Source organism: Labrus mixtus, chromosome 15 (genome assembly GCF_963584025.1).
Source record: "Labrus mixtus chromosome 15, fLabMix1.1, whole genome shotgun sequence".
NCBI lineage: Eukaryota > Metazoa > Chordata > Actinopteri > Labriformes > Labridae > Labrus > Labrus mixtus.
The window spans coordinates 1,406,923-1,431,101 of record NC_083626.1 but is presented as its reverse complement, the minus strand read 5'-3'; the positions used below and the strand labels follow the sequence as shown (position 1 = coordinate 1,431,101).

Here is a 24,179-nt window from a genome sequence, read left to right as displayed (position 1 = left end):
ATTATCGGCTAGCCGATTAATTGGTCGGCCTCTACTGGGAAATATGCTGTGACACTTTCAAACTTACAGAATTGTGTTGTTTCTGTGATAACTAGAATATGTGTATATATTTGCAGATAAATGCATGTATTTATCCTTTATTTAACCAGGTTGGTCCCATTGAGAATAAAACCCTATTTTCCAAGGGAGACCTGGCCACAAGAGTCAGCAGCAAAATCACAAAGTTACAGACAGAGACACAAAGAGAGACAAAGTACAATTTACAAAACACCAAGATTTGCTTTAAAAGAGAACCATCTATAAGTCAAATCGGGTGGTTAACTCTGTCAATACAAGGCATATATATATATGAAAGAAAACTGCATACAATAACAGTATATACTTCTTGCTGGGTTTATATTATTTTTTTATGTAAGCTTATCCATATGATTTCCTTCCATAGTCAGTTAATATGACTAAACTGAGTACACACAATGATTGTACCTCTGCATAAATTTTACTTACTAATTAGCTCACAGTTCAAACTAAAAATAGAAAAGCAACAAACAGATGAATAAAGGATCCATCTATCTATCTATCTAACTTAAAATGACATACATATCTACGTATATTTTAACAACTTATATTCCACATTTTTTTATGTTCTTAATTCATCATCTTCAAACGTGCAAAGGCATCCTGAACTACCTGTATTTCCAACTGTTTTAATCTAGTCAAAGTTTTTTTGATCTTCTAAATCAGTGTTTTAATCTCTTATGGTGTCACTGCATTTTGGAAAAGCACTTTGAATTGTTTTTGTGAATGTGGTATATTAAACTTGCTTTACCTTAGTTGTTTTTAGTGTTTTTGACGATTACATTACTTTGGCAGACATCTCTACGAAGTGGCTGTACACAACCTCTCCAGGAGAGTATGAAAGTTCAGGTTGACTAGATTTAGAATTAAGACCAAATCTTTGCTTTTGTAATCCAAATGTAACACTTGGGGACTCAGTTCTGTGTAATAACACTGAATAAGAAAACGAGGAGGTCTAGACAACTATTTGCAGCGATGAAATATCTCTGCTTTACCAACAAGAGGACCCTCACCAGCCTTGATAGGAAATGCAAGATTAGCTGTCTAAGTAAGCTACATAGTTAATAGAGTGTGTGAGGAGGAAAACAGATAGGTTATTGTCTTTTTCAGCCTTCTGCAACCTGCATTGCTGCTGCTGAGTACTCTAGATAAGGCAGGGAGAGCTGGAGGGAGGGAGGGAGGGGTGGAGAGGACAGGAGACAGCCACCTATTTTTCAATGTCCTCATCGTCTCTAGATTGGCAAGAAGTATGAACTGTTTTCATGTGCTGCATCACTAATGACAGTCAGAGTGGAAGCTTCCTGATAAGTGCTATCTCTCCCGCTCTGCCCTCCAGGACTCGGTGCAGTTAATTCCCATGGAACGTGGTCCCAGCTACACTTGTGTCATAGAAAGTCTGACGCTCCTTGTTCAGCATGTATGTACATTTAAATCAACACAGTAATCTTTTTATGTTTTGTTTTGTACTTTTATCTTTTTAATTTTAGCCTTTAGTCTTTTATTTTTGTATTGTGCAAATAAACCAACACATTCTTCTTAACTTTGTATGGTGCAATGAACTTTTCAGTAATCAAAAGTCTCTATTTTCTTTTCTGATTATTTGCATTAAGTTGCATTTTTTTGTAGGTCTGACAGAATGAAGTACCACAACAATTTTATAACTATAGGTTATAGAATATATACATTGTGTTTAGGAAATTACACTGTGTATTACAAATATGAGTAATTCATAATTAATACTAACCTTGGATACATTTTTTTACTCAAAGATTTACAGCCCTGAGAGGAATTCAATACAACTCATCTCAATAAGCTTAAATGCTTTTCATAATTTGTGCTCAAAACATCCTTTCCCAATATTCAGTCATATTCAACTGTTTCCCATCCCAACCAAGGCTTTTTAGCTGCACTGCCACTAACAGTCAACACAAACTTCTGGACATAATTACTTCTTTGCTTGAACAGAAACAAACAAAAAAGAGAGTTGACAGATATAGAAAGATATGTTTCTGTCAGTGTGTAGGACTGTGAGCACATGCAGGAAGTATGACAACACAACAGACTGCTTGTTCTGTCTGTTGCCATCACAACCTCAGCACTGGTGGGGATGAGAGGATGTTTGCTCCCTCTGTGCTGTTAGCTCAGCCGCCAGCACCACCTGTTCCCTGTGGTCTGACAGAGGCAGCTGATTCTTACACTCCAGATATTTTTCAAAACAGACATTTGGTAAAAGTGAATATTTCTCCCTTAAATTAGAGAAAAAAATACTGTTGACATGACCTTTGTTTTACTATCTCCATCCATAGCCAAACAATGAATCTTGAAGGCTTTAAAGCTATAAGCTTGTGAGGAGCTGCAGATTCATGAGGACATACTCTAGGTTCACAGCAATGACACAATCACACCGTCGTTATGTTTCCTCAAAACTCTTTGGACACATTGTTTTTTTTTAATTTTGTTACTTTTGTCACATCTGAAAGTGGCACAGAAAAATGTATCAGCATGTATTAATGAAATGTGTGGTTCTAGAATTTACTATTCCAGCTCGACAAACTGCATGTGTGTACAGCCCCTGTCTGACTTTTATGTATGAATGTTACTGTTTTTCGAGTTCTTAACAATCCCCTGGATTACTACAATTAACCAGAAAGACCTTTCAAAAAACTAACCACCTTACCACAACTCACACTGACATTTCTTGAGTTGGCTGACGTGTACCTAAAAGGTTGACTTTAAAGAGGACATATTATTCCCCTTCTCCACCTTTTCAAACAGTCCCCCTGTGGTCTAAATGAAACATCTGTGCTGTACTTTGGTCAAAATATAACATGAATCAAGCACCAGAGGAGGTTTGTGACCCAAACCAGCTCTCTCAGAACACTCCATTTTGGTGTGTGTGTCTCTTTAAATTCAATGAACCCCCTCCCCCCCATCAAGTTTATTATCCTCATCTTGGACTTTGTTTGTTTTTGTGTATGTACATGAAGAGCAATGTCAAACCAGAGACTATGATATGATAAACTTCTTTATCATTCCCCGAAAAATAGTCAGATATATCCATAAACTGTTTTAAGACTATCTAATATTCTGACTGTCCATAAAACTGTGAACAGGGACTACCTTTAAATAGCCCATGTTTAATGTGTTTCTCTGACTGAAGTCTTATGCATCTGTGAAGTACCAGAGAGATTAAACTGAGGCTAATGACGACTGATCTCGTCTACGACTCGAGCTGCAGGAATTATGTGCATTCATTGACCCTCCCTCCCTCTCTGCCTCCATTCCATTCCAATTCCCTAAACGGGCTCGCCTCAAGTTATTATGATTCATTGAAACAGTAAATAAAATCTCCATCCTCGGCCACTGATGTAAATGGCTGCTTAAATGTGTTCATTTGCATAATAACAGCCATGCATCAGCTGACTTGCAGTTGGTACCAGTGAATTATGAATATGATCAATGCCATTTCCTATTTGTATGATTTAAGCAAAATGGCGGAAACTGTATCCCTAAATAATCCTGCAGGCTTTGTATAACAGCCTTGGTATGGTGAAAACCACTCATAAATCGGTTTCCAAATATCAGCACTTCTCTGGGGACAAAAATCTGTCATGATTTCTCCTGGATTTAATGGTGCAAAAAAGAGATTTTACTTTTTAGGTGAAAAATAGACATTTTTTTTCCAATATGACAAAGGTTATTTTCAGTGATGTATGAACACTTTTGGGACAATACGGTTTTTATGTAGGCCTTCAAATCTGCAGCTTTTCTTGGTTCACAAAGATTATTCAGATGTTGTACTCAGCAAATCCATAAAACACATTATGTCTCTCTGGGGTTCCCATTTGATGATGATCCTATTTTTCTATAAGAGGGCCCCTTTTTGTCCCATTGTCATTGTCTCGCACCCTAACTGAAGGTTTCAGAAACAAAAGTTGCAAAAGGTCCAAGAATATGACAGGCAGTCCAGTTGCCATGAGGCAGCTGAAATTGGACTTGGCTGGAGCGGGATTGGAGGCTGAAAATTGATAGGGAGTGACAGTATGTGTCTAGAGAGGAGAGATTTTTAGATTGGTTCTCCCTATTCGGACTAGAAAGATGGGTAGGGGTTCATTTTTTGCCGGTTACTGGAGACAAAATCAATTAACGGGCTGATTGTTCCCACTGAAATGTATTCAGCCAGCTGGCAGAGTGAAGGCATAAAGCACTGGCACTTCTACTCCACAATACGTACTATATGTACTATACAATGATAGCACTGTCAGGGCTGAAAATCTACAGAGAAGGCCATTAACTTTCTCATAAATCTTGATAACAAAATGTTACAAAATAAAAAATTATTTAGACAAATTATACACATTGTGTATACAATATCCCAACACAAAATCTCGTTCCGACGGTGCCATATATCTACATGAAGAAAGTCATATATAATGGAAGAACATTGCTGTAAAGATGTGCAGTAGTAGCCGAGCTCTGACGTCATTCCCCAGGAATAAAAGAGCGATCAGGGTCAAGAATGCACCCAGCAAGTGCTTTCATGACGGAAGCAACAGCACACATCCTCTTATTTGTTTTGAACTGAACTCATCCGTAGCTCTGCTTGAATAATTACAGTCCAACAGATTTTCTCTAAGACCCATTCAGGGAATGCATGCTGGGTTGAAAGCTTAACCCTTCATGGCATTTCTTTGGATACATTTCAAATAAAAATAATAATTTAAGCAGATATTTGACAGTTTTCTGTTTAAGCCATAAGGTGCATATAAACACAACAACAGGTGATAAGAAAAAGAACAAGTAAGGCCCTGTGTGCACCTGAGGTTTTTTCCAGGCAGAAAAGCGCTGGCTGTGCCCGTTCTGTCTCCATGGCAACAGTCTGTTGATAACAGTCGCTGTATGACCGACACTGCTCCGTTACTTTTCACTGCATGTTTCATGTGTGAGATAGTGTTTTACCCCAGCAGACACGGATACAAGATATGATCTGTAGGAGGCAATAATGCGGGAATATCACATTTGGAAATGAGTGCAGGTGACATCAACAGCGCCGTTCTGGAAAGTTGAAACATTTTCAACTTGAGCGCTCGGAGCGGCCGCACAAAAATGGCAGAGCGCAGCTGCGACATGCAGTGTAAAAGCGCTTTGAGTAGTCGGAAGACTAGAAAAGCGCTATATAAGCTCAAGTCCGTTTACCATTTACCCATTGAAAACAATTGAAAAAAGACACTGGTGCTCAGTTGACACAGGGCCTAGAAGTGAGCTCCAGTGAGGAGCATGCTCAGAGGGCAGAGGACCTCAATGAACTCTCCAGCCATGTCAGCTCCCAATTCATGCTAATTTAAAAACCTTTACAAAGTGATCCATTTAACAGACCTTCATAAAGTTTGAGTACTATGCTCCTACAAGCACATTCTTATGACAATGGGGTCATCAGGCCTAACTGTCTGGATTTCCTGTATCCTCTACAGTTTCTGTGACAGAGCAAAAAAAAAAGGAGCCAGCTTCACTTACTGTTATGCCTTTCAGAATTAAAGTATATTCCATTAGATTAATTATTGTTAGACTTAACAGAAAAACTTCTTGTGAAACATTATCCCACACAAATACTCAGGTAGTTATGTGCACACCACCAAACTACTAAATGCATGATGGGATACTGATTAATGTTTGCCCTTTGCAGGCATGAACACAAACAGCAGTCATTATCTGACCTTTCATTCCCAAAGGAAGCTGTTTGTCCTTTGGACACTAAAACTCAGTGGACAAACTGAATCATAAATTATGTTACTCTTGAAAACTTTTAATTTGCCCTCTTGAAGGTGCCACACAACTAATGTTAACTTTAGCATTACAATTGTGCTTACTTTTTTCCTGCAAGGCCCTAATGAGATCCCTTTATGCGATTAAGTGTTTAACTTCTGTATTCAGTTTCACATTTGATTATCACGTGTTACATTAGTATTGCTGTTGTTATCTTTTGCCTTTTCTGTCGGCTTGTCTCTTTCACTCTGTTCAGCCTCTTTATATCTCTTTTTGTCTCGCTCTCTCTCCTCAAAGTTTGTTCTTGCCAAAAGCTTGCTTAATGTGGATTTAACTGTGTTTCTTTAAATCAAAGATCAGAAAGAGTCTAATCACCATGTGGGTGGTAATATTTCAACAGTTCAATAAAAATTAAAGTTCAATTAAAACTTATTTATATATATTAGTTTGCTGTCTGAAAACATTGTACTTTTTTTTTATCACAGAAAGTGCTTTAATAGTTTTTTAAGACCAACTTTACATCCCTTTGTTCTATAGACAAACTGAAGTTTGTACTCTAACCAACATGTGGCTATTGGTGAATTTGCTATGAGCCGATTGGCTGTTGTAATGTTCCGTATGTTCTAACCATCCAATGGTTAGTTTACAAGCTGGAGCACAGGCCACAACATCAGCATCCCAGCTCAAAAGTTCACATGCTGCAACTTTTTTTTCATCAAAGGGCTTTGGTCTCAATTTTGAAGGTCTAACCTGGGGCTTAACTGTCACAGAGAAAATCCTTGAGAAGACTAGGGGGGTTATTTTTCCAACTGATTCAAGAGATACTTTTTTTCTTGAATCACTAAGTAGTCTTCTGCTGATTTTTTGTTTGTTGACTTTTTGTGATATTTACTCTGTTTCCCCTTTTACAGATGATTCCATTTCCATAATCAAATGGTATAATTCCTTCTGTTGTTTCTGTATCAGAGGAAGTCCCCATGATATTCAAAGTCTGTCAATTCCCTTTAGTTGTAATACGCAAATCTTTTTAAATATCCTGAAACTTGCTCCACCATAGCAAACTTCAATTGTGCTTTATTTATATATTTTACTAAGAGCTGCTTTTTATCTTCATATTTACAGAAATATATCATAGCTATAACAGGTATTTGCCAAAATCGGTGTATGCCAAAACTGTAGTAAATGCATTAAAAAATATTCTGCATTAATAAACTAGAAATAAAAAAAGAAACCATGCAATGTCCTTCTGAGTTTGAATTATGAATGGTTGCCTCTGAAATTGTCCAAAAGAGCACTGTTAATGTTAATGCACCACGTCAACGTAGCAGGTCCTCATGAAAGTGAAACACATGTGCACTCCTCTCCAGCTCATTCAGGAGGGGTTTGAAAAATATATGAAATCAAACCTTTTATCTCAAATGAGATGCTAAGGTCATTAATACAAGTCAGAATATATTGTCTCTCTGTCACACACACACACACACACACACACACACACACACACACACACACACACACACACACACACACACTCATCTTTATGGACCATTGATAGCATATTCATCAGTGTAGTAATGTCTAAGGTCTGAATGAGTGTCTGCTCTGTCTGCGAGTGCTTTGCTCAGGATTAACCAGTCAATTCTCATGAGTAGAACAATCTCCCTGCGTCGCCTGAGGAGATGACAGGGTCATGCCTGATGAAAACTGAAAAATAAAAACTGCCTTTGGGCACTCATAGAAATCAGCTGAATAGAGACAGTGGTGAAGAGAGATTGGTATTCAGTATAACACATATGGGAATGGATTTATTGATGAGCACACACGAGCAAAGAGAACCCTCCTGTCCCTAGTGTCTTTAGACTGAAATAAACTCATGATTGCTTTAAAGTGGAGGATAATAAAGAGAAGACTATGAAGATGTCAATGAAACTTATAGCATGATGGAACAAGTATTTTATATATTAGTCTGCAATAGAACTGCCATTGCCACTGAGAACTGAAGAACTGAAAAGCTGTATTTCTAATAAAGTTAAATCAAAGTATGAGATATTTCTCTTACCATGTGTTTAAATACGTTTCTTCTAATGCATTTGTCTCCGAGTAAATTAACATGTAAAGGGTTATTTTTTCCTTATAAATTAGTATCAATTCATCAAATCTATTATTTTTACTCTTACGGTTTAACAGGCTTGACTTGATGTTGTCACTTAATGGTAATTGAGCTTGAATAGCCCTTCTAGTCTTCTCAGCACTCAAAGTGCTTTTTACACCGCAGGTCACACCTACACCCATTCACACACTGATGGTAGAGGCTGCTATGTAAAGTGTCCATCAGTAACTGATCCATTTATACACATTCACATGCCGCTGACGCATAAGCGGGAGCATTTCAGGGTTCAGTGTCCTGCCCAAGAAACTGCAATATGTGACTGCAGGAGCCAGGATGGAACCCCCGACCTTCTGTTTGAGATGCGACTGACAACCACTGCACAACTACACAAAGGAATTCACAGAACGAGGCCGTCAGCGTTAATTCACATCAAATACCATTTAAATGGGAATGTCACTCATTGCATGACTCGCTCCCTTCCAGTCAGTCAGTGTCGATCAAGAAGTCTATGCTTTAACATCACAGAATCTGACATCCTCACGCTGGCAAGCCTATTTCATGCTCCAGGTCCTTGGAGTAATGGGGGCTGAACTCGTGCGAGAGTGGGGTTAGAACAGAGCACGAAAGTGAGCAAAAAAAACCTGATCAAAGAGAAAGATAGGCAGTAATCTCGGCTGCATTCCATCACATTCTGCGTCCGCTGGCTTAAAACCCTTTTGCCTGATTTTTGATTGTATCAGCTACACTTGCCAGAACTTGCTTTGCTGTTTTGAGAAAGCTGTGTACATTCAAATAGAGCCCTCTCAAAACATACCATACATGCAGCTTCTTTGACTGAATAGAGCCAAAAAATCACAGATTCACATTTCAAATGTTCTACTTTTTAGGGCCTAAATCTGTAAGTAGAGTAGCCATGACAGACTTACAATCATCTTCATTGCTCAGTTACATGAGCAGCCCTCTCTCTCTCACAGCCAATATAAGCAGTATTGTCATGATCCATCCAAACACTGTGTTTGTTTTACAGTCTATCTCTCATGTGAAAAACCCCAGACAGAGAGATTACTGTCTTCTCAGGCTGCAGATGCACAGATACAATGGACAGCTTTTCAGATTTCTTCGCTGTGGAGATTAGCAGCAGAGTTTCAATGAAACTGGAAGCAGTGCTGCACAGGTCAGCTGAATAGGAGATAAGATTGCTGCTAGATACAACGATGGATGGAGCCATTAAAATACATCTTGCTTGGGGACCGCGAGACTGCAAATATGCCAAGACGGCAACCTGTCCACAGCAGTGATAATGAGAGTCCACCCTGGCAACATTCTCCTTCGTGACATTAGCTCAATGCTTTCTACTTTCCTTCATTATTTTTGTGTCGGTAGGCATTCTAATGGCAAATAGATGCTATAAGAATATAACCCAGAGCCAATTTCAGTATATTGTAATTGCAGAAACATGCACTATTTGCTTATTATGAAGGATAACTACTTACTTGTGCAGTGCTGTTTGTGTTTGCATGCTGATATGTTCATGTTTTGCTAAGGTGCTTCCTGCAGATAGAAGATGGTGTTACACATGAAGAAAACATGACGAGCATGTAAATTGGTCGCATCAAGCCAGGCAATTATTGCTAGTGGTTATGCTTGATGAGCTAGTGTGTAGAAGAATATGTCATTCTTTAGTCATAATTAGGAATATTATCTACAGGGGGAGCAAACACAACCTATCAGCAACACATGTGTTTTGTAACATTCATTTTCACTGGATTTTCTATCTGGTAAAATGTTTGTTTCATGTTTTAAACATTGTGCTTTTATGTTAACCCTTATTTTCTGGTTTTAAAAAAAAAAAAGAGAATATACTTGTGCGTGATTAAGAGCCGAGGAGATGGCATAGCAATAATTTAAGAACCAAAAGTTCTGTTTAGGAGAAAATGTTCCTTAAAACGTAAATTCAGCTGAAACATCTTATAATAACAAGCTATGTGTCAATTTGTGTGTGTGTGTGTGTGTGTGTGTGTGTGTGGAGTCAAGAATTGACATTTGGTGCTGAAGGTTAACAGTGCTGTTATTTTTAGGCTAGGCCAAATGGAAGGGCACACAATGTGTCACAATGGATATTTCATCCAACTGTAGATGAGTCTGCACACACAAACACACAACCACACACACAAACTCTAAGAGTACCTGTGTAAGGTATTCTACCACAAAAGATTTTTTGAAAGTGTACTGACCTTTTGTTGTCAGTGTTGGGAGGTTCATTGTCTGTTCAAAATAAGAACAAACTGGAGAAGGATATCAAATTATAGGTAGAAAGTTAACTGGGAAACAAATGTTCAGTATTTCTTACAGGACAGAACAGTACACCCTGATTTAGTTCTGAAGACCATACCAGAACCACTGCACCTCCTTTGGTCTGAGTATATACTCCTGACTTCAGGGCGCAGGTACAGAATGCAGGATGCAGACTAAAAGAGCATTCTGCTGCTCCAAAAGCTCTGATAATATAGTATGAACTTGGCACTCTGCACTCTATTGATCTTGCTGAAAACCCTTACATGTATTCATGCGATGCTTTAAAGGTGTATTCAATTTTTTTAAATTTTATTATTTTGTTTCATTTTTGTATGTGCTGTGGTTGTTCAGGTCTTTTGTCTCAATGTTTGTATGCATTTGGTGCAAGGTAAATTACCACGGTAATAACGATAACGCACATCAACAAACATGAAAGCCTACTTACACTGCCAACTACAAACCAAGATCACAATTATTTCACAGACCAATAGGGTATGAAGGTGCCAAAAAACATGGTTTCCTATAGAGATTTATTTGTCCCCAGGCTTCAAAATGAATAAGGTTTCTGCTGAAAGCATTTTCAAATAAGGCTAGGAGATAGAAAAATCTGTCACAGAATATGTGAGATACCTTTTCAATGGTAGTTTTTATCCCCATCCTTCAATTTTTGATGAGTAGAGGATAGAGAGTCTGAGAACAGCTGCTCACATTTGGAAGAATTTGATTTGTGATAGAGACAAAGTGAGCAGCCATATTTACGGTATCTGAGCTTTTTTTCTTTGAATAATAATGATATTGCGACAAGGTGTTCGAACAGAGGAAGATAGACTAATAATTATAAAGGCCAATCATTTCATATGTAATAAATCACAAAACCAGGGAAGTAGTCGCTTAGCATGGCATAGAGATGATCACAGTTACAAATCATATTCTTACAGACAACTTATCATCTTCAAGCAGAGCAGCGAGCAGCACCTGAGCAGAGCAGCGAGCAGCACCTGAGCAGAGCAGCGTACTACGGTGAGCGTATTGCATAATTGCTTGTTCTGTTCTCCTCTGCACTGTGTTACTGTGTACCTACTCTTAGCTTAGCCTAACAGTTAGCTTTACAATGGCTTCTTTTTCTGTCTCTCCCTCTCCTGCTCTCTCCTGCTCTACGTGTCAGATGTTAAGTTATTCCTCGTCCTCCTTTAGTGATAATGATACTTGTAAGAAATGTAGTTTATTTTTAGCTTTGGAGGCGAGGGTGTCTGAGTTAGAGAGACGGCTCCGCACCATTGAGTCGGAGTCATCGTATGCAGCAGTAGTTAGCCAGCCACCTGTAGCCGGTGCGGGCCGACATAGCTTGGCTTCCCCCCCGGTAACTCCCGAGCAGCCGGGAGGCAGTGGCTGGGTTACTGTCCGAGGGAAGCATAGTCGAAAATCGAAGCACACGGTTCCCCACCAACCACTTCACGTTTCAAACAAATTTTCCCCACTCAGCGACACACCCGCTGAGAATAAAACTCTGATTATTGGAGACTCCATAGTCCGAAACGTGAAGCTAGCGAAGTCAGCGGGCATAGTTAGGTGTATACCCGGGGCCAGAGCGGGCGACATCGCATCTCATTTAAAGTTGCTGACAAAGACTAAAGGTAGATTTGATACAATCGTAATTCATGTCGGCACAAATGACTCCCGACTACGCCAGTCGGAAGTCACTAAGGTTAATGTGGAGTCGGTGTGTACTTTTGCTAAGACGATGTCGGACTCCGTAGTGTTCTCTGGACCCCTCCCAAATCAGACCAGTGATGACATGTATAGCCGCATGTCATCACTCAACCGCTGGCTGTCGAGGTGGTGTCCAGCACACGATGTGGGCTTCATAGATAACTGGCAGTCTTTTTGGGGAAAACCTGGTCTGCTAGCTAGAGATGGCATCCATCCCACTTTGGACGGTGCAGCTCTATTATCTAGAAACATAGCAGAGGTTATTAGTCCAAAACCCTGACAACAACTCAGAGTTCAGACCAGGAGGCAGAGCTGCAGTCTTACACACTTCTCTGCGCCTCCCTTAGATCTGTCTCCCAGTCACTATAGCTGTAATTCTGAATCGAACTGTAGTTATACTATAGGTACTGTGTCTGTCCCCCGGCCCAGACCCATTTTTATAAGTCATCCAAACGGCGTGAATCATCAGAATCTGATTAGAATCAAAACTACGAATACGATTTTGCTACAAGATCGGAGGATTCACTGCGGACTTTTGAACATTAGGTCCTTAGCATCCAAGTCTCTTTTAGTGAATGATCTGATATCAGATCAGCACATTGATTTACTTTTTTTGACTGAAACCTGGCTGTGTCGAGATGAATATGTTAGTTTGAATGAATCCACTCCTCCCAGTCATTTTAATACTCATATACCTCGAGACACCGGACGAGGTGGTGGAGTAGCAGCTATTTTTAATTCCAGTCTTTTAGTTAACCCTCGACCAAAGCTGAATTTTTCTTCTTTTGAAAGCCTTGTTCTTAGTCTTCCACATCCAGTCTCAAGAACCTTTCAGCCAGTTCTAGTTGCTGTAGTTTACCGCCCTCCTGGCCCATATTCTGAGTTTTTATCTGAGTTTGCAGAATTTTTATCAGACTTAGTCCTTAGCAGTGATAGAATAATTGTTGTAGGTGACTTCAATATCCATGTGGATGTTGAAAATGATAGCCTGAGCACAGCTTTCATGTCACTATTAGACTCTATTGGTTTCACCCAGGGTGTAAACGAACCTACTCATCATTTTAACCACACCCTGGATCTTGTTTTAGCTTATGGAATTGAAATCCATAACCTTACAGTTTTCCTAGAAAATCCTCTGCTATCAGACCATTTTTTTATTACATTTGATTTTGTCCTACTAGAATTACCTCTGCCTGGAAGAGGTGTGCTTTCTAGAAGTTTGTCGGATAGTGCTGTGGCTAGATTTAAGGAAGCTATTTCAGCTGTTTTTGATTCAGTACCGTGTTTCAACCCAGTTGGAAACTCTTACGATAGCTTTAGTCCCTCTCAGCTAGATCAGTTTGTTGATAGTGCAGTGGATTCACTGAGAGTTACTCTGGATTCGATTGCTCCCCTGAAACAGAAGGTTGTCAAGCGGCGGAGAGTGGCTCCATGGTTTAACTCAGAAACCCGTACTCTGAAACAATCATCACGGAATTTTGAAAGAATATGGCGTTCGACCAAAACGGTAGAATCTCGTTTTTTCTGGCAGGATAGTCATAGAAGATATATGAAGGCTCTACGTCACGCCCGAGCTGCCTACTACTCCTCTCTAATCGAGGAAAACAAAGGCAATCCTAGATACCTTTTCAGCACTGTAGCCAGGCTGACAGAGAGTCATGGCTCCATTGAGCCTTGTATTCCTCTAGCCCTCAGCAGTAATGATTTCCTTAGCTTTTTCAACAACAAAGTTCTAGACATCAGAGACAAAATTGGTAACCTCCTGCCCTTACCTGGTGCAGATACGTCTGTTACGGCAGAGACAGTTCCAGGACCAGATATTAGTCTCGACTGTTTTTCTCCAATCGACCTTTCAGAGCTACATTCCATTTTTTCTGCATCGAAACCGTCAACCTGTATTTTGGACCCAATCCCAACCAAGCTGTTTAAGGAAGTCTTTCCCTTAGTTAGCAACTCCATATTAGATATGATCAATATGTCTTTACTGGCAGGCTATGTACCACAGACATTTAAAGTAGCGGTAATCAAACCTCTACTTAAAAAGCCTACTCTGGACTCAGGAACTCTGGCTAACTACAGACCTATATCCAACCTTCCTTTTATCTCGAAGATCCTGGAGAAGGTGGTAGCTAAACAGCTGTGTGACTTTCTCCATGACAACAGTTTATTTGAAGAGTTCCAGTCAGGATTTAGAGTCCACCATAGCACTGAGACTGCACTAGTTAGAGTTACAAACGATCTACTTCTAGCCTCAGACAGGGGACTTCTGTCTGTGCTCGTCTTGTTAGATCTTAGTGCTGCTTTTGACACCATTGACCATCGGATCCTGTTGTACAGACTGGAGCATTTGCTTGGAATTACAGGGACTGCTTTAAGTTGGTTTGAATCCTACTTATCAGACCGATCTCAGTTTGTACATGTTAATGATGAGTCCTCTATGCACACTAAAGTTTGCCATGGAGTCCCACAAGGTTCAGTGCTTGGACCAATTCTTTTTACATTATATATGCTTCCTCTGGGAAATATTATGAGGAAACACTCCATACAGTTTCATTGTTATGCAGATGATACTCAGCTTTATGTATCAATGAAGCCCGATGGTACCAGTCAGTTATGTCAGCTAGAAACATGCCTTAAGGACGTTAGGACCTGGATGACCAGAAATTTTTTGCTACTTAACTCAGACAAGACTGAAGTTATTGTGCTAGGCCCTAAGAACCTCAGAGAGACTTTTTCTAGTGATGTGACTGTCCTTAATGACATCAGCCTGGCATCTAGCACCACTGTTAGGAATCTAGGAGTTATTTTTGATCAAGATATGTCTTTTAGCTCTCACATCAGTCAAGTTTCAAGAACAGCCTACTTTCACCTTCGTAATATATCCAAGATCAGGAATATCCTGTCGCAAAGTGATGCAGAAAAACTAGTTCATGCATTTGTTACCTCCAGACTGGATTATTGTAACTCTCTTTTGTCAGGGTGCTCTGGCAAATCTCTAAAGACTCTTCAACGGGTCCAGAATGCTGCAGCTCGTGTACTGACCAGAACCAGGAAATGGGACCACATTACTCCTGTCCTGGCTTCTCTGCACTGGCTCCCTATACAGTCTAGAATAGAATTCAAGATCCTTCTTCTCACCTACAAAGCTCTAAATGGCCAGGCACCATCTTATCTTAAGGAGCTACTAGTGCCGTACTGTCCCTTGAGAGCGTTGCGGTCCCGGAGTGCAGGCCTGCTGGTGGTACCTACAGTCTCCAAGTGTACTATGGGGGGTAAAGCCTTCAGTTATCGGGCTCCTCTCCTCTGGAACCGCCTTCCAGCCGGGGTCCGGGAGGCAGACACAGTCTGTATTTTTAAGATTAGACTTAAAACTTTCCTTTTTGATAAATCTTATAGTTAGGGCTGGTGCTGGTGTAGACCAGCTCTTAGTTATGCTGCTATAGGCTTAGACTACCGGGGGAACTGGCACCTTGAGCTCCTCTCTCTCTCTCTCTGCATATACAGTACATCATATTACTGCATGTATCTATCTATAAATCTCAGTCACTAACCACCTACTTTCCTGGGAGCTCTTGAGCTCCCCTAGGCTCCTCAAGATCATCGGTTGACGGCTTGCCAGAACAACCCCCACCCCACCACTACCCCCTCCCCACCGGATCGTGGGTTGGCGGCCTGCCAGAACAACCCCCCACACCCCCTCCCCTCCCCACCGGATTGCTGATGGACGGTCTACCTCCCCCCACCCCCTTGCTCTCTATCCCTCTTCCTGCATCTTATCCCATCTCTCCCCCTATCCCTTTCCAAGCCCGGCGCAGTCTAGGCCTGTGAAGACTGTTTCGTCATGAGCCGGGGATCCGGCCGAAGATTTCTGCCTTTTAATAAGGCAGTTTTTTCTTACCACTGTAACTTTTGCTGCTTTGCTAAAGTGCTCATGATGGATAGGCCGGATCTTTGTAACATAGCAATAAGTAAGGTCCTTTACCTGCTTTTTGTAACATAACAATGAGTAAGGTCTTTTACCTGCTCTTTTGTAATGTTAACAGACAATGAGTAAGGTATTTTACCTGCTTCTTGTAAAGTGTCTCGAGATAACACTTGTTATGAGTTGACGCTATACAAATAAAAGTTGATTGATTGATTGATTCAACTCACTCCAAATTGTGTTCTGTGTCTGCCACAATACAAAGAAACTAGCAACCACCTGAGGGAGCTGCTCGCGTCATTCACCTGAGCACCGTTAGTTAAAAGAAAGCAACTCCTGCAATTATGCTGTCAAACTGAGTCGGCTGGAATCGAAAAATGTTCCATATGTTGAGTGACATGTATGCACAGACAGACATATGCATTTATCTGGGTGCATATTAAAATAAAGTATACACACACACACACACACAGCTGTGACATGATCAAGTATAGGTGTCACATCAGGCAGACAGTAACGGACTAGCCTGTGGATAATAACAACAGCTTCTGTTTAATGGTGTGGTTCACAAAAAGTGTAACTCTACAGGGTTACAGCCCACTCTGACATCATGTCACTCTGGAAACAACTGCTTTATTTCTGAGTGACAGCCATGAGACAAAAAGGAGAAACCCAATCTGAAATGAATCTTTTGACTGCCAGGCCGGGGAACTCAGGCTTGATGTGGTTTAACGCAGAGGAGTAAAAAAAACAAAACAGTTAACTTCTCTGTTATTCTGCTTAGAATTCATTAGAATCAGCTATGGTTATACATATATATATATGTTGCAGCCATGGTTACAAGGAATAATGGCAACATGGCTTATGTTTTCCAGTGTGAGTCTGTCACAGAAATGTGAGACAGAAAGATGTGACAGAGAACAATTGTAACTTACCACGCCTGCAGTAGTAGGGGTTAGGCAAAGAGAGGCATCCATAGCCTGCAGGTGTCTGTTTTGCATTCAAACCACTAATTGTGTCACCACCACACCTTGACGTTATCCTAGGAGGATTTACTTGACTTGCAAGAAAAACATTCAACTCTAGCTTGACTATTGTTACACCACACTTCTGGGCATGTTGAATTTGTACAAAATGTAGCAGGCAAAAAACACAGGTTTTATCTTAGTTGTGGGGTGAACGTTTACCTTTGAGTTTGGGCTATTTTTAGACAACGGTTGAATGGCAGGTGAACTACCAGTATAAAGAAATAATGCAGGTATTTGGAGGCAAAACAGCCTAAACCAAACCCCACAGTTGTTCTCACAATTGCAACTTTCTTTTTTTGCTGCTGCAACAGCAATGCCTTTCAGTTAAAAAGAGAAAAACTAGCCCAGCTGACACAAAAAAAAAGCTTTGTGAATGTGCATTCAGGCAGCCAACAACCCCAGACCATAGTGTTTACAATACAAACAGAACACAAAGCCATCTTTACTTGACCATAAAAACACTGTTGTTAGGAGACAAACATCCCAATACAACGATGTTGTCATCGACTGGAAGAAAAGCCCCCATAGTGACTCCTCAGCAGAAATAATGGACTGCAAAGTGACACATCAGTCATTAAACAACTCAAAATTGCAAACTATTGTCATCTGTTGATCCTTTGTTTTTAGAATTCCCTACTTTATGTGCAAAAACACAGATATTCAGTTTGAAACTAATATTACACACAACAAGCAGCAGAATAATCAATTATTAGTGAAGTCTCTGCCCCCATGGTCAATCAATAACAGCCACTCAGAGGTCAGTGCAGGTTAAAGTCTCCCAACGGCTCAGCAACGAACAGGTGACACCTGCCAACACGTGAGTATGTTGCTCCTCATACTGGAAAGCACAAACACACTGTGTCTCCCCTCCTGGGATCTTAATCCCAACATGCCACCTTCTCATTACAGTAAAACATTTAAAGGTGCAGGATAAACTCCCATTAAAGGATCATCTGGTTGGGCACAGTTTGACAGCTGCGCTTGATGTTTCTGCTCACTCACCAGACTTTCCCTGCTCCCCGTCTGACTTCACCCCCTCCTCCATGAGGGGAGTTTTCCAGACGATTCCAGGATCTCTCAGGTGTGCGCTGAAGACAAGACACACTTAAAGACAAAACCTGAAGAAAAAAAAATCTCCTTACTCAGCCTGTCCTCACTCAAAATAAAAGCATTTTTGTAATCCCCACTTAAAGACCAGACTCAGATGACACCAGGAAATACATCCAGGAGCTGTTGCTGTGTTTTTCCTGTTCAAAGTGCCTCCCACAGGTTCAGTGATACAGTACACTCAGCCCCTCCCCCCCTGTTCAAATGGTTTACTGGGTATGGTGGAGGAGGAGCTTGTTCATGCTGTCACAAGGATTTTCCCACATTACTCAAACATACAAAAGACACACACACACACACACTGACGCTCACCTGCTTGCAAGCCAACACCTTAGCACGGTTCTGCAATGTATGTGTGTGTGTGTGTATGTGTGTGTGTGTGTGTGTGTCTGTGTGTAGTCTAACACCAGCAGGCAGATTAGCAACAGGTCTGCCAACTGTTACCTTGCCTAAGGGTCCCAGTAACCTTATACCTTGAAAATAGCAGCCAATGCGTCATGAAAAGGTTGACCACAGAAGTAGGAAACTCTGGCCAAAGACAAACTGTAGTTTTTTTGCAGATTAAAATACAGCTCTCTTTTAAATTGCAATGAACTGGGTTTGTATGTATTTCATTACTATCTTTTTTAAGAATTCTACTTTTTAGTTTAGTTGCATAATTTTAATTTCTCTGGTTGGCATGGAAACTAAGCAAACAACATTTAACTATCTGTGCAGACTACTGTTTGTTCATCCATTCTCTGTACACGTACATGTGCTTGGAGGGAGGCAGGTGAATGAAGGACTGATGATGATGTGTCAGCTACTCAGACTGAAGAAGCCCTGATTTTAAACTAAAGTGATATGCCTCAGCATGAATGATTCTCTATTCTTGCTCGTGCTATCCCTGCATCTTAATTGCAAGTACAGAATTGGTTTTGAAAAAAGGTAAAAACAGCAAAAAGAAGTCCAATAAAAAAAAAAAAACGATTTTTATCTGAGGTTTTTGCTTTGATTACTTAAATTAATTAGTATAAAGAAGCATTCTCTGTGAGACCTTGGTGCGCCAATCTGAATTTAATCAGCGAGAATAATTATAAATAATGCAGATTCTAACTTGTAATTAATTCACATTCAAACAGAACTATCCATCATTTAAAAGAGTTTCATACTTCAATATATGAATATTATTACATTTACCGGTATATTCAGTATCTTTGCCACACAGCCAGTGTGCTGCGGAACATTTTAAAATGAGTTAACACTTTACTGTAACGGGAGACTTTCATGGCCATTTCATAGCTGCATTAATCAACAAAGCTGCTCTAGACTCAACCTTATGCAACTGTTCTCTTAGAACGTGAATGTAGTATAAGCATTTTTCTTTACTTGTTTTAAATGTATTTTAGAATTAATCAACGATCATTATCAACTAAACTTTTCTTGATTACAAGGCACTGTGCAAAGAAGCAAAGAAGCAGCCGCCCCATTTCAGTGATTCAACATGATTATAATTTCATTTCTGTCAATTGTGAACATTCATTATGGACAGGATGAGGAAAATAAATACTGCATACTCAAACGAGTGTTTTCAGCCCATGCAGGCCTTCTGCTGTCTCCTCTGTGCTCAATTATGCAGCAGATTATCAGGCACAAAACTGGAAGTTAGTCTTTGCTGTTAAAGTAAAAGGTTGTTTTTCTGAAGTCAGAAAATGGGTGTGTATGCATAAAGTAGAATTTATGTAAATATCCATATTTTCAAAATGTATGTATTTAAATGCTTAAGAATCAACATAAATCTGTTGATTGTGGAAACAATTCAGTAAGAACACTATAGCTATGTAAAGGGTTTAAATTATCGCTAGCCATTAGTTGGGCTAGATTCAATTATTTTTTTATTTTTGTTATCACAGTCCTGCACAGCTCCTACATTGCACCTTTTGTACATTTTGTGTTTTTTTTTTATATTTTATATTTTACATTTTTAAATTCTATTTTATATATTGTAATATCTTCTTATACTGTATTATTTAAGTTGTTGCTAGTTCTGCTTTATTTCCTTGTTAATTGTTTAGCACCAATACACCAAGTCACATGTGTAAATGTACTTGGCAATAAAACCCGATTCTGATTCTGATTCTGAATTAGTCAAAATTTATGACATTGTTTTACACACTAATTTAGGAAAATGGAATTGTGTAGAAGAGGAAATGACTTCAGAGTTACCTCCACCTTGTCTCTAAGCAACATGTGGTTTGATTGAGATCTGGAAGTTACACATGCATCATTCCTCTTCTAAATGTCGGATATCAGTGTATTTACATGTCCAAAAATTGATTTACTATCAGACAGATATCAGTATAATAAGGCTAATTAATATTAGATTTAATTCAGGATTTTTCAGGTAATGTACTTTAAATATCTTCTTTTTAAGAAGCGGCTCGTAAGTGTTTAAAATGTTACCTATCCAGCTAAAAGACAGCAGCTGTAAAAGACCTCAGAAGAATGAATTGTTCTCTGTCCACAGGAATGTGGAGTGTGTGGTGTTTTATTTCAGTCCCTGGTATGAGCACATTTGATTACAAGATTGTATAAGACATATGTTTTATATTTTAAAGTCTATAGGTTTAACCAGATTTTCAATGACATATTGTATTATATACAGTCTATGAGTACAAACAGATTTTAGATATACATCTACAGTCTATAGTCAAAACTAGTTGCCACACCAGGCTTTCATCTGCCAGTGCCTACCTACAGTAGCTCCTCCTAGTTTCCGTCTCTCCTCCTCCTTCACACATACTCAGAACTGGAGTTGATCCAGTGACACTTAGTTTCCCTGAGTGATAAAGACAAAGTTACAAATAAACTACCACTGGGTTTTTAAAGTGGAGGAAATAAATGCAGTAAAAACTAAAGTTTCTATGCTTAATTCTAATGTACAGTTTGCAGAATTTGTAAAGAAATCCGCCTGACACGAGGCTTTCATGATCAAACTATTAATAAATCCTCCTCCAATAAGAGACCGGTGTGCAGCCCGCTGCCTGCGATAAAGAGACAAGCTCTAGAATAACTTCTGTAATGTGGAATAATCTTAGAGTCATTAGGCCATTCCACAACAAACAATTGACTTTAATGCCATTGACAACCAAGGTTGCTGTTGAATTGGCTTTAGGAGTGTATGTGCCTCTGCATATTAACAAAAAGTTTAAAATGACCGAATGGAGGGAAAATAAAAGTGTCATTCATCACATGAAGCTGTGGGTTGTAGAGGTATTTGAAGGTCATGCTTATAACCAGGAAGTAGTCCTGCTTCAGCTAAGGCTTTTACACTTATGAAGATAAAGAGCTAATCAGCTGGTCTTTTGGATTTCCAAATTAAAAGAATGTAATTGGCGTGCACTAGCTATTTACACTGCAATAAGACAGCATCAAATTTCACTATGGGGACAGGCAGACAACAGGATGAAAGCTTCCTGATACATGCACTCCTTGAATGGATTATTATACCTTGAAAACAAAAAATAGGTTTTCATATGTAAAAAGAACATTAGGTGTGATTGCTGATGCTAGCCTTGTACAATGTGCAACATACTAGTACACAAGGCTTGCATCAGCAATTTTAATCTGGGTTGTCTGGAGGTGATGAGCTGAGAGCTCTATACCTTAAATGAAAATCAATGGAAGCACCCATTCTCTCTCTTTCTCTCTGCAGTCAGTTTACGCAATACCTAAATGGACAGCAGCACCATCTCATACTGCCAGGAAGACGTCAACCTTTCTTTGTTGATTTGAAAAAGAGATGAGAGTTAAACAGAGACAATGAGAAAAAGATTAGAAATCAATTCGACTTTCTTGTGTGTGTGTGTGTGTGTGTGTGTGTGTGTGTGTGTGTGTGTGTGTGTGTGTGTGTGTGTGTGTGTGTGTGTGTGTGTGTGTGTGTGTGTGTGTGTGTGTGTGTGTGCTTGAATTGAAGCAGATGGTCAACTTCTTTTCACTGAGCTCTTTAGTGGCTTGTAAAATGGTGGCATCCCTCCTTTTAATGCCCATCTCCAGCACCACCTAACTATCTTTTGTTACAACACACAATGCACATGTTAATGGACACCCTCCCATCCATAAATTCTCACTTTGCCACTTTCCTGTTCCCTTGATTGCCTTTCCAATACTTCTGCTTGCACAGCAAAACCTTGAAATAAGCCAGCACAATAGATCAGCCAACCACTCACAAAGTGTGAACTAGAAGAGAAAAAAATATTCAGTGAGCTGTGAAGAGTAGAAAAGAAATATGGTGCGACCTGGAATATATTATTACCCACCCCACATAAGAAAATGAAGGAAAATATTGCAGCCATGTAGTGGTAATAGCACTCTGAGTCATTGTGGAACACTATGAAGGGTGGTCCATCTCTGGATCACTTACTGCACAAAACTGCTGTAATGTTCTCCATCACCTGAATTTTCAAACACTTTGCATTTCTAGGCTGCAAATTCACAGCAGGCGTTTTCTTTCAGCTGTCAGAGGCAAGAGCACTTTTCTGCTCTGAATGATACAGGGTTGAATTATATTTTAATGCAGACTGTAGACATACAGTATAGTTGAAATGTCATTGGTATGGGTTGCTTTAGTTACCAGTGTGAAGAAGATGTAATACAAGTGAGTAAGTCTAGTTTCAGTATCACATGCATGAGCTTTAAGATCTTATAGATGTTCAAACTTATTGGTGCAAGGTGGTCAGACTCTTGCATGTTTAATCGGAACTTTAGCATTTTCAGGTCAAGGATATCCATTTAGTACTCACACTTTTGTGGTTGGTCAATGTATTGTGTTGCCAGATCAATTTGCATTAGGGTCGATACTCAATCTTCATATACCATAGAAAAACTAAAGTCAGCTGCATGAAATTTTTTTTTTTTTAAAGGTATGACATCATTGCATCAGTGCATATTTTACCCGAGAGTGTCACCTGAGGATAACTTCTGCGGTTTATCGAGGAATGTTGTGCTTCAAGATTGGTTATGACCTTTAAGGGGATGCTATTTTGTCCTTTACACCCCCTGCCTTTTACTCTTCTACCTCAGGCAAAATACAAATACTGAGGGTTTCAACTTCAGGTCTTTTGTTTGACATGAGGCCTTAGGCTATGGAACCTTATAGTCTTGATCTTCTGTTGGTTTTAAAGGTGTCTGCTTTGCTGCACTTGATCTCTTTTGCTTAATTGTCTGGTGTTCTCAGTCAACTATTGGGCAAACTTTACTGTTAAATGTACTCTAGCAGACTAGTTCCCTCCATTATTGTCTCCATCAGCTATGTTATTTTCTTTTTCTTCTCCCACTTACTAACCTTCAGCCACCAGGTGCCACTCAGCTCTCTCACTGATCTGACAGCTCTGACATCTGTCCCTCTCCAGCATCACATATGCTGCCAATTCACCACCAGATCAGATTAGCTACCTGTGGGCCCATTTAACAGTTAACTGAAGGGCAGATAAAAGTTATTGCAACTGCTGACCGGTTGTACTATACGGCGGTTCTCTTTGTGTCAAGACTCCAAGGTGGAACACACAGGTATTAATCAAACTCAAATCACAAGTCTTCTCTGCAGGATTTTCCCAAAGTGAACATGATCATTTAAAGTCTGATTGTGTCTACAAGGAGAATGTAGTTGTTTGATTTTGGCATAATTAAATTAAATCATGATGTAAAATCCTGACTATACAGCCAGTGTGTCTGAGCATGCTTGAGTAGTTATTTCTGATGTGTATAACAGTGAAGAGGCCTGGATAATATGCTGGAGGCAATCTAAGTGCCACTCTCCCATTGGCTATATGATGGTGTGGGTGGGGGCAGGTGTTTGGAAAGTGTCAGCACATGCGAAAAATGCACAGCAGAGACCACTCTACACATCCACCCACACCGACATATCTACATTACCATTCCCCCTTTCTTGATTGTTCTTTCAGTAATTTTTGTCTCTCTCCACTTCACTGTATGTTTTTTGTGTTCTTAGTCAGAATACATGAAGGTCAAGTCTTTGTCCTTATGCAGTCATTCACCTCCTCCTCCTCCTCCTCAGTTTTAAAAAAAACATCATCAAAAACAGCTCTTTTGTCTTCCTCTCTGGTTTCCCTCCTTCTTAATTCCTTTTCTTCTGGCCAATCGGTTCGACCTCTTTGTTCTGATCTTCCTA

General features: G+C 39.7%; 1 protein-coding gene and 1 long non-coding RNA gene across 7 annotated transcripts in view; one reads left to right on the top strand and one right to left on the bottom strand.

The window, feature by feature from the left end:
* Positions 1-24,179, top strand: part of LOC132990324 (uncharacterized) — a 268,474-nt gene that overhangs the window by 104,810 nt on the left and 139,485 nt on the right. The gene's annotated exons all lie outside the window — the stretch shown is intronic.
* Positions 1-24,179, bottom strand: part of LOC132990316 (kazrin-like) — a 143,475-nt gene that overhangs the window by 33,196 nt on the left and 86,100 nt on the right. Inside the window, exon 1 of one of the 6 annotated variants that reach the window (XM_061058510.1) lies at positions 17,906-18,174. The exons of the other annotated variants lie outside the window; for them this stretch is intronic. Within the exon in view, the coding sequence (XP_060914493.1) occupies positions 17,906-17,948 (43 nt within the window). The 5' untranslated portion in view covers positions 17,949-18,174. Of the gene's footprint in view, positions 1-17,905; positions 18,175-24,179 lie in introns of those variants that run through there. 6 annotated transcript variants of the gene reach the window in all.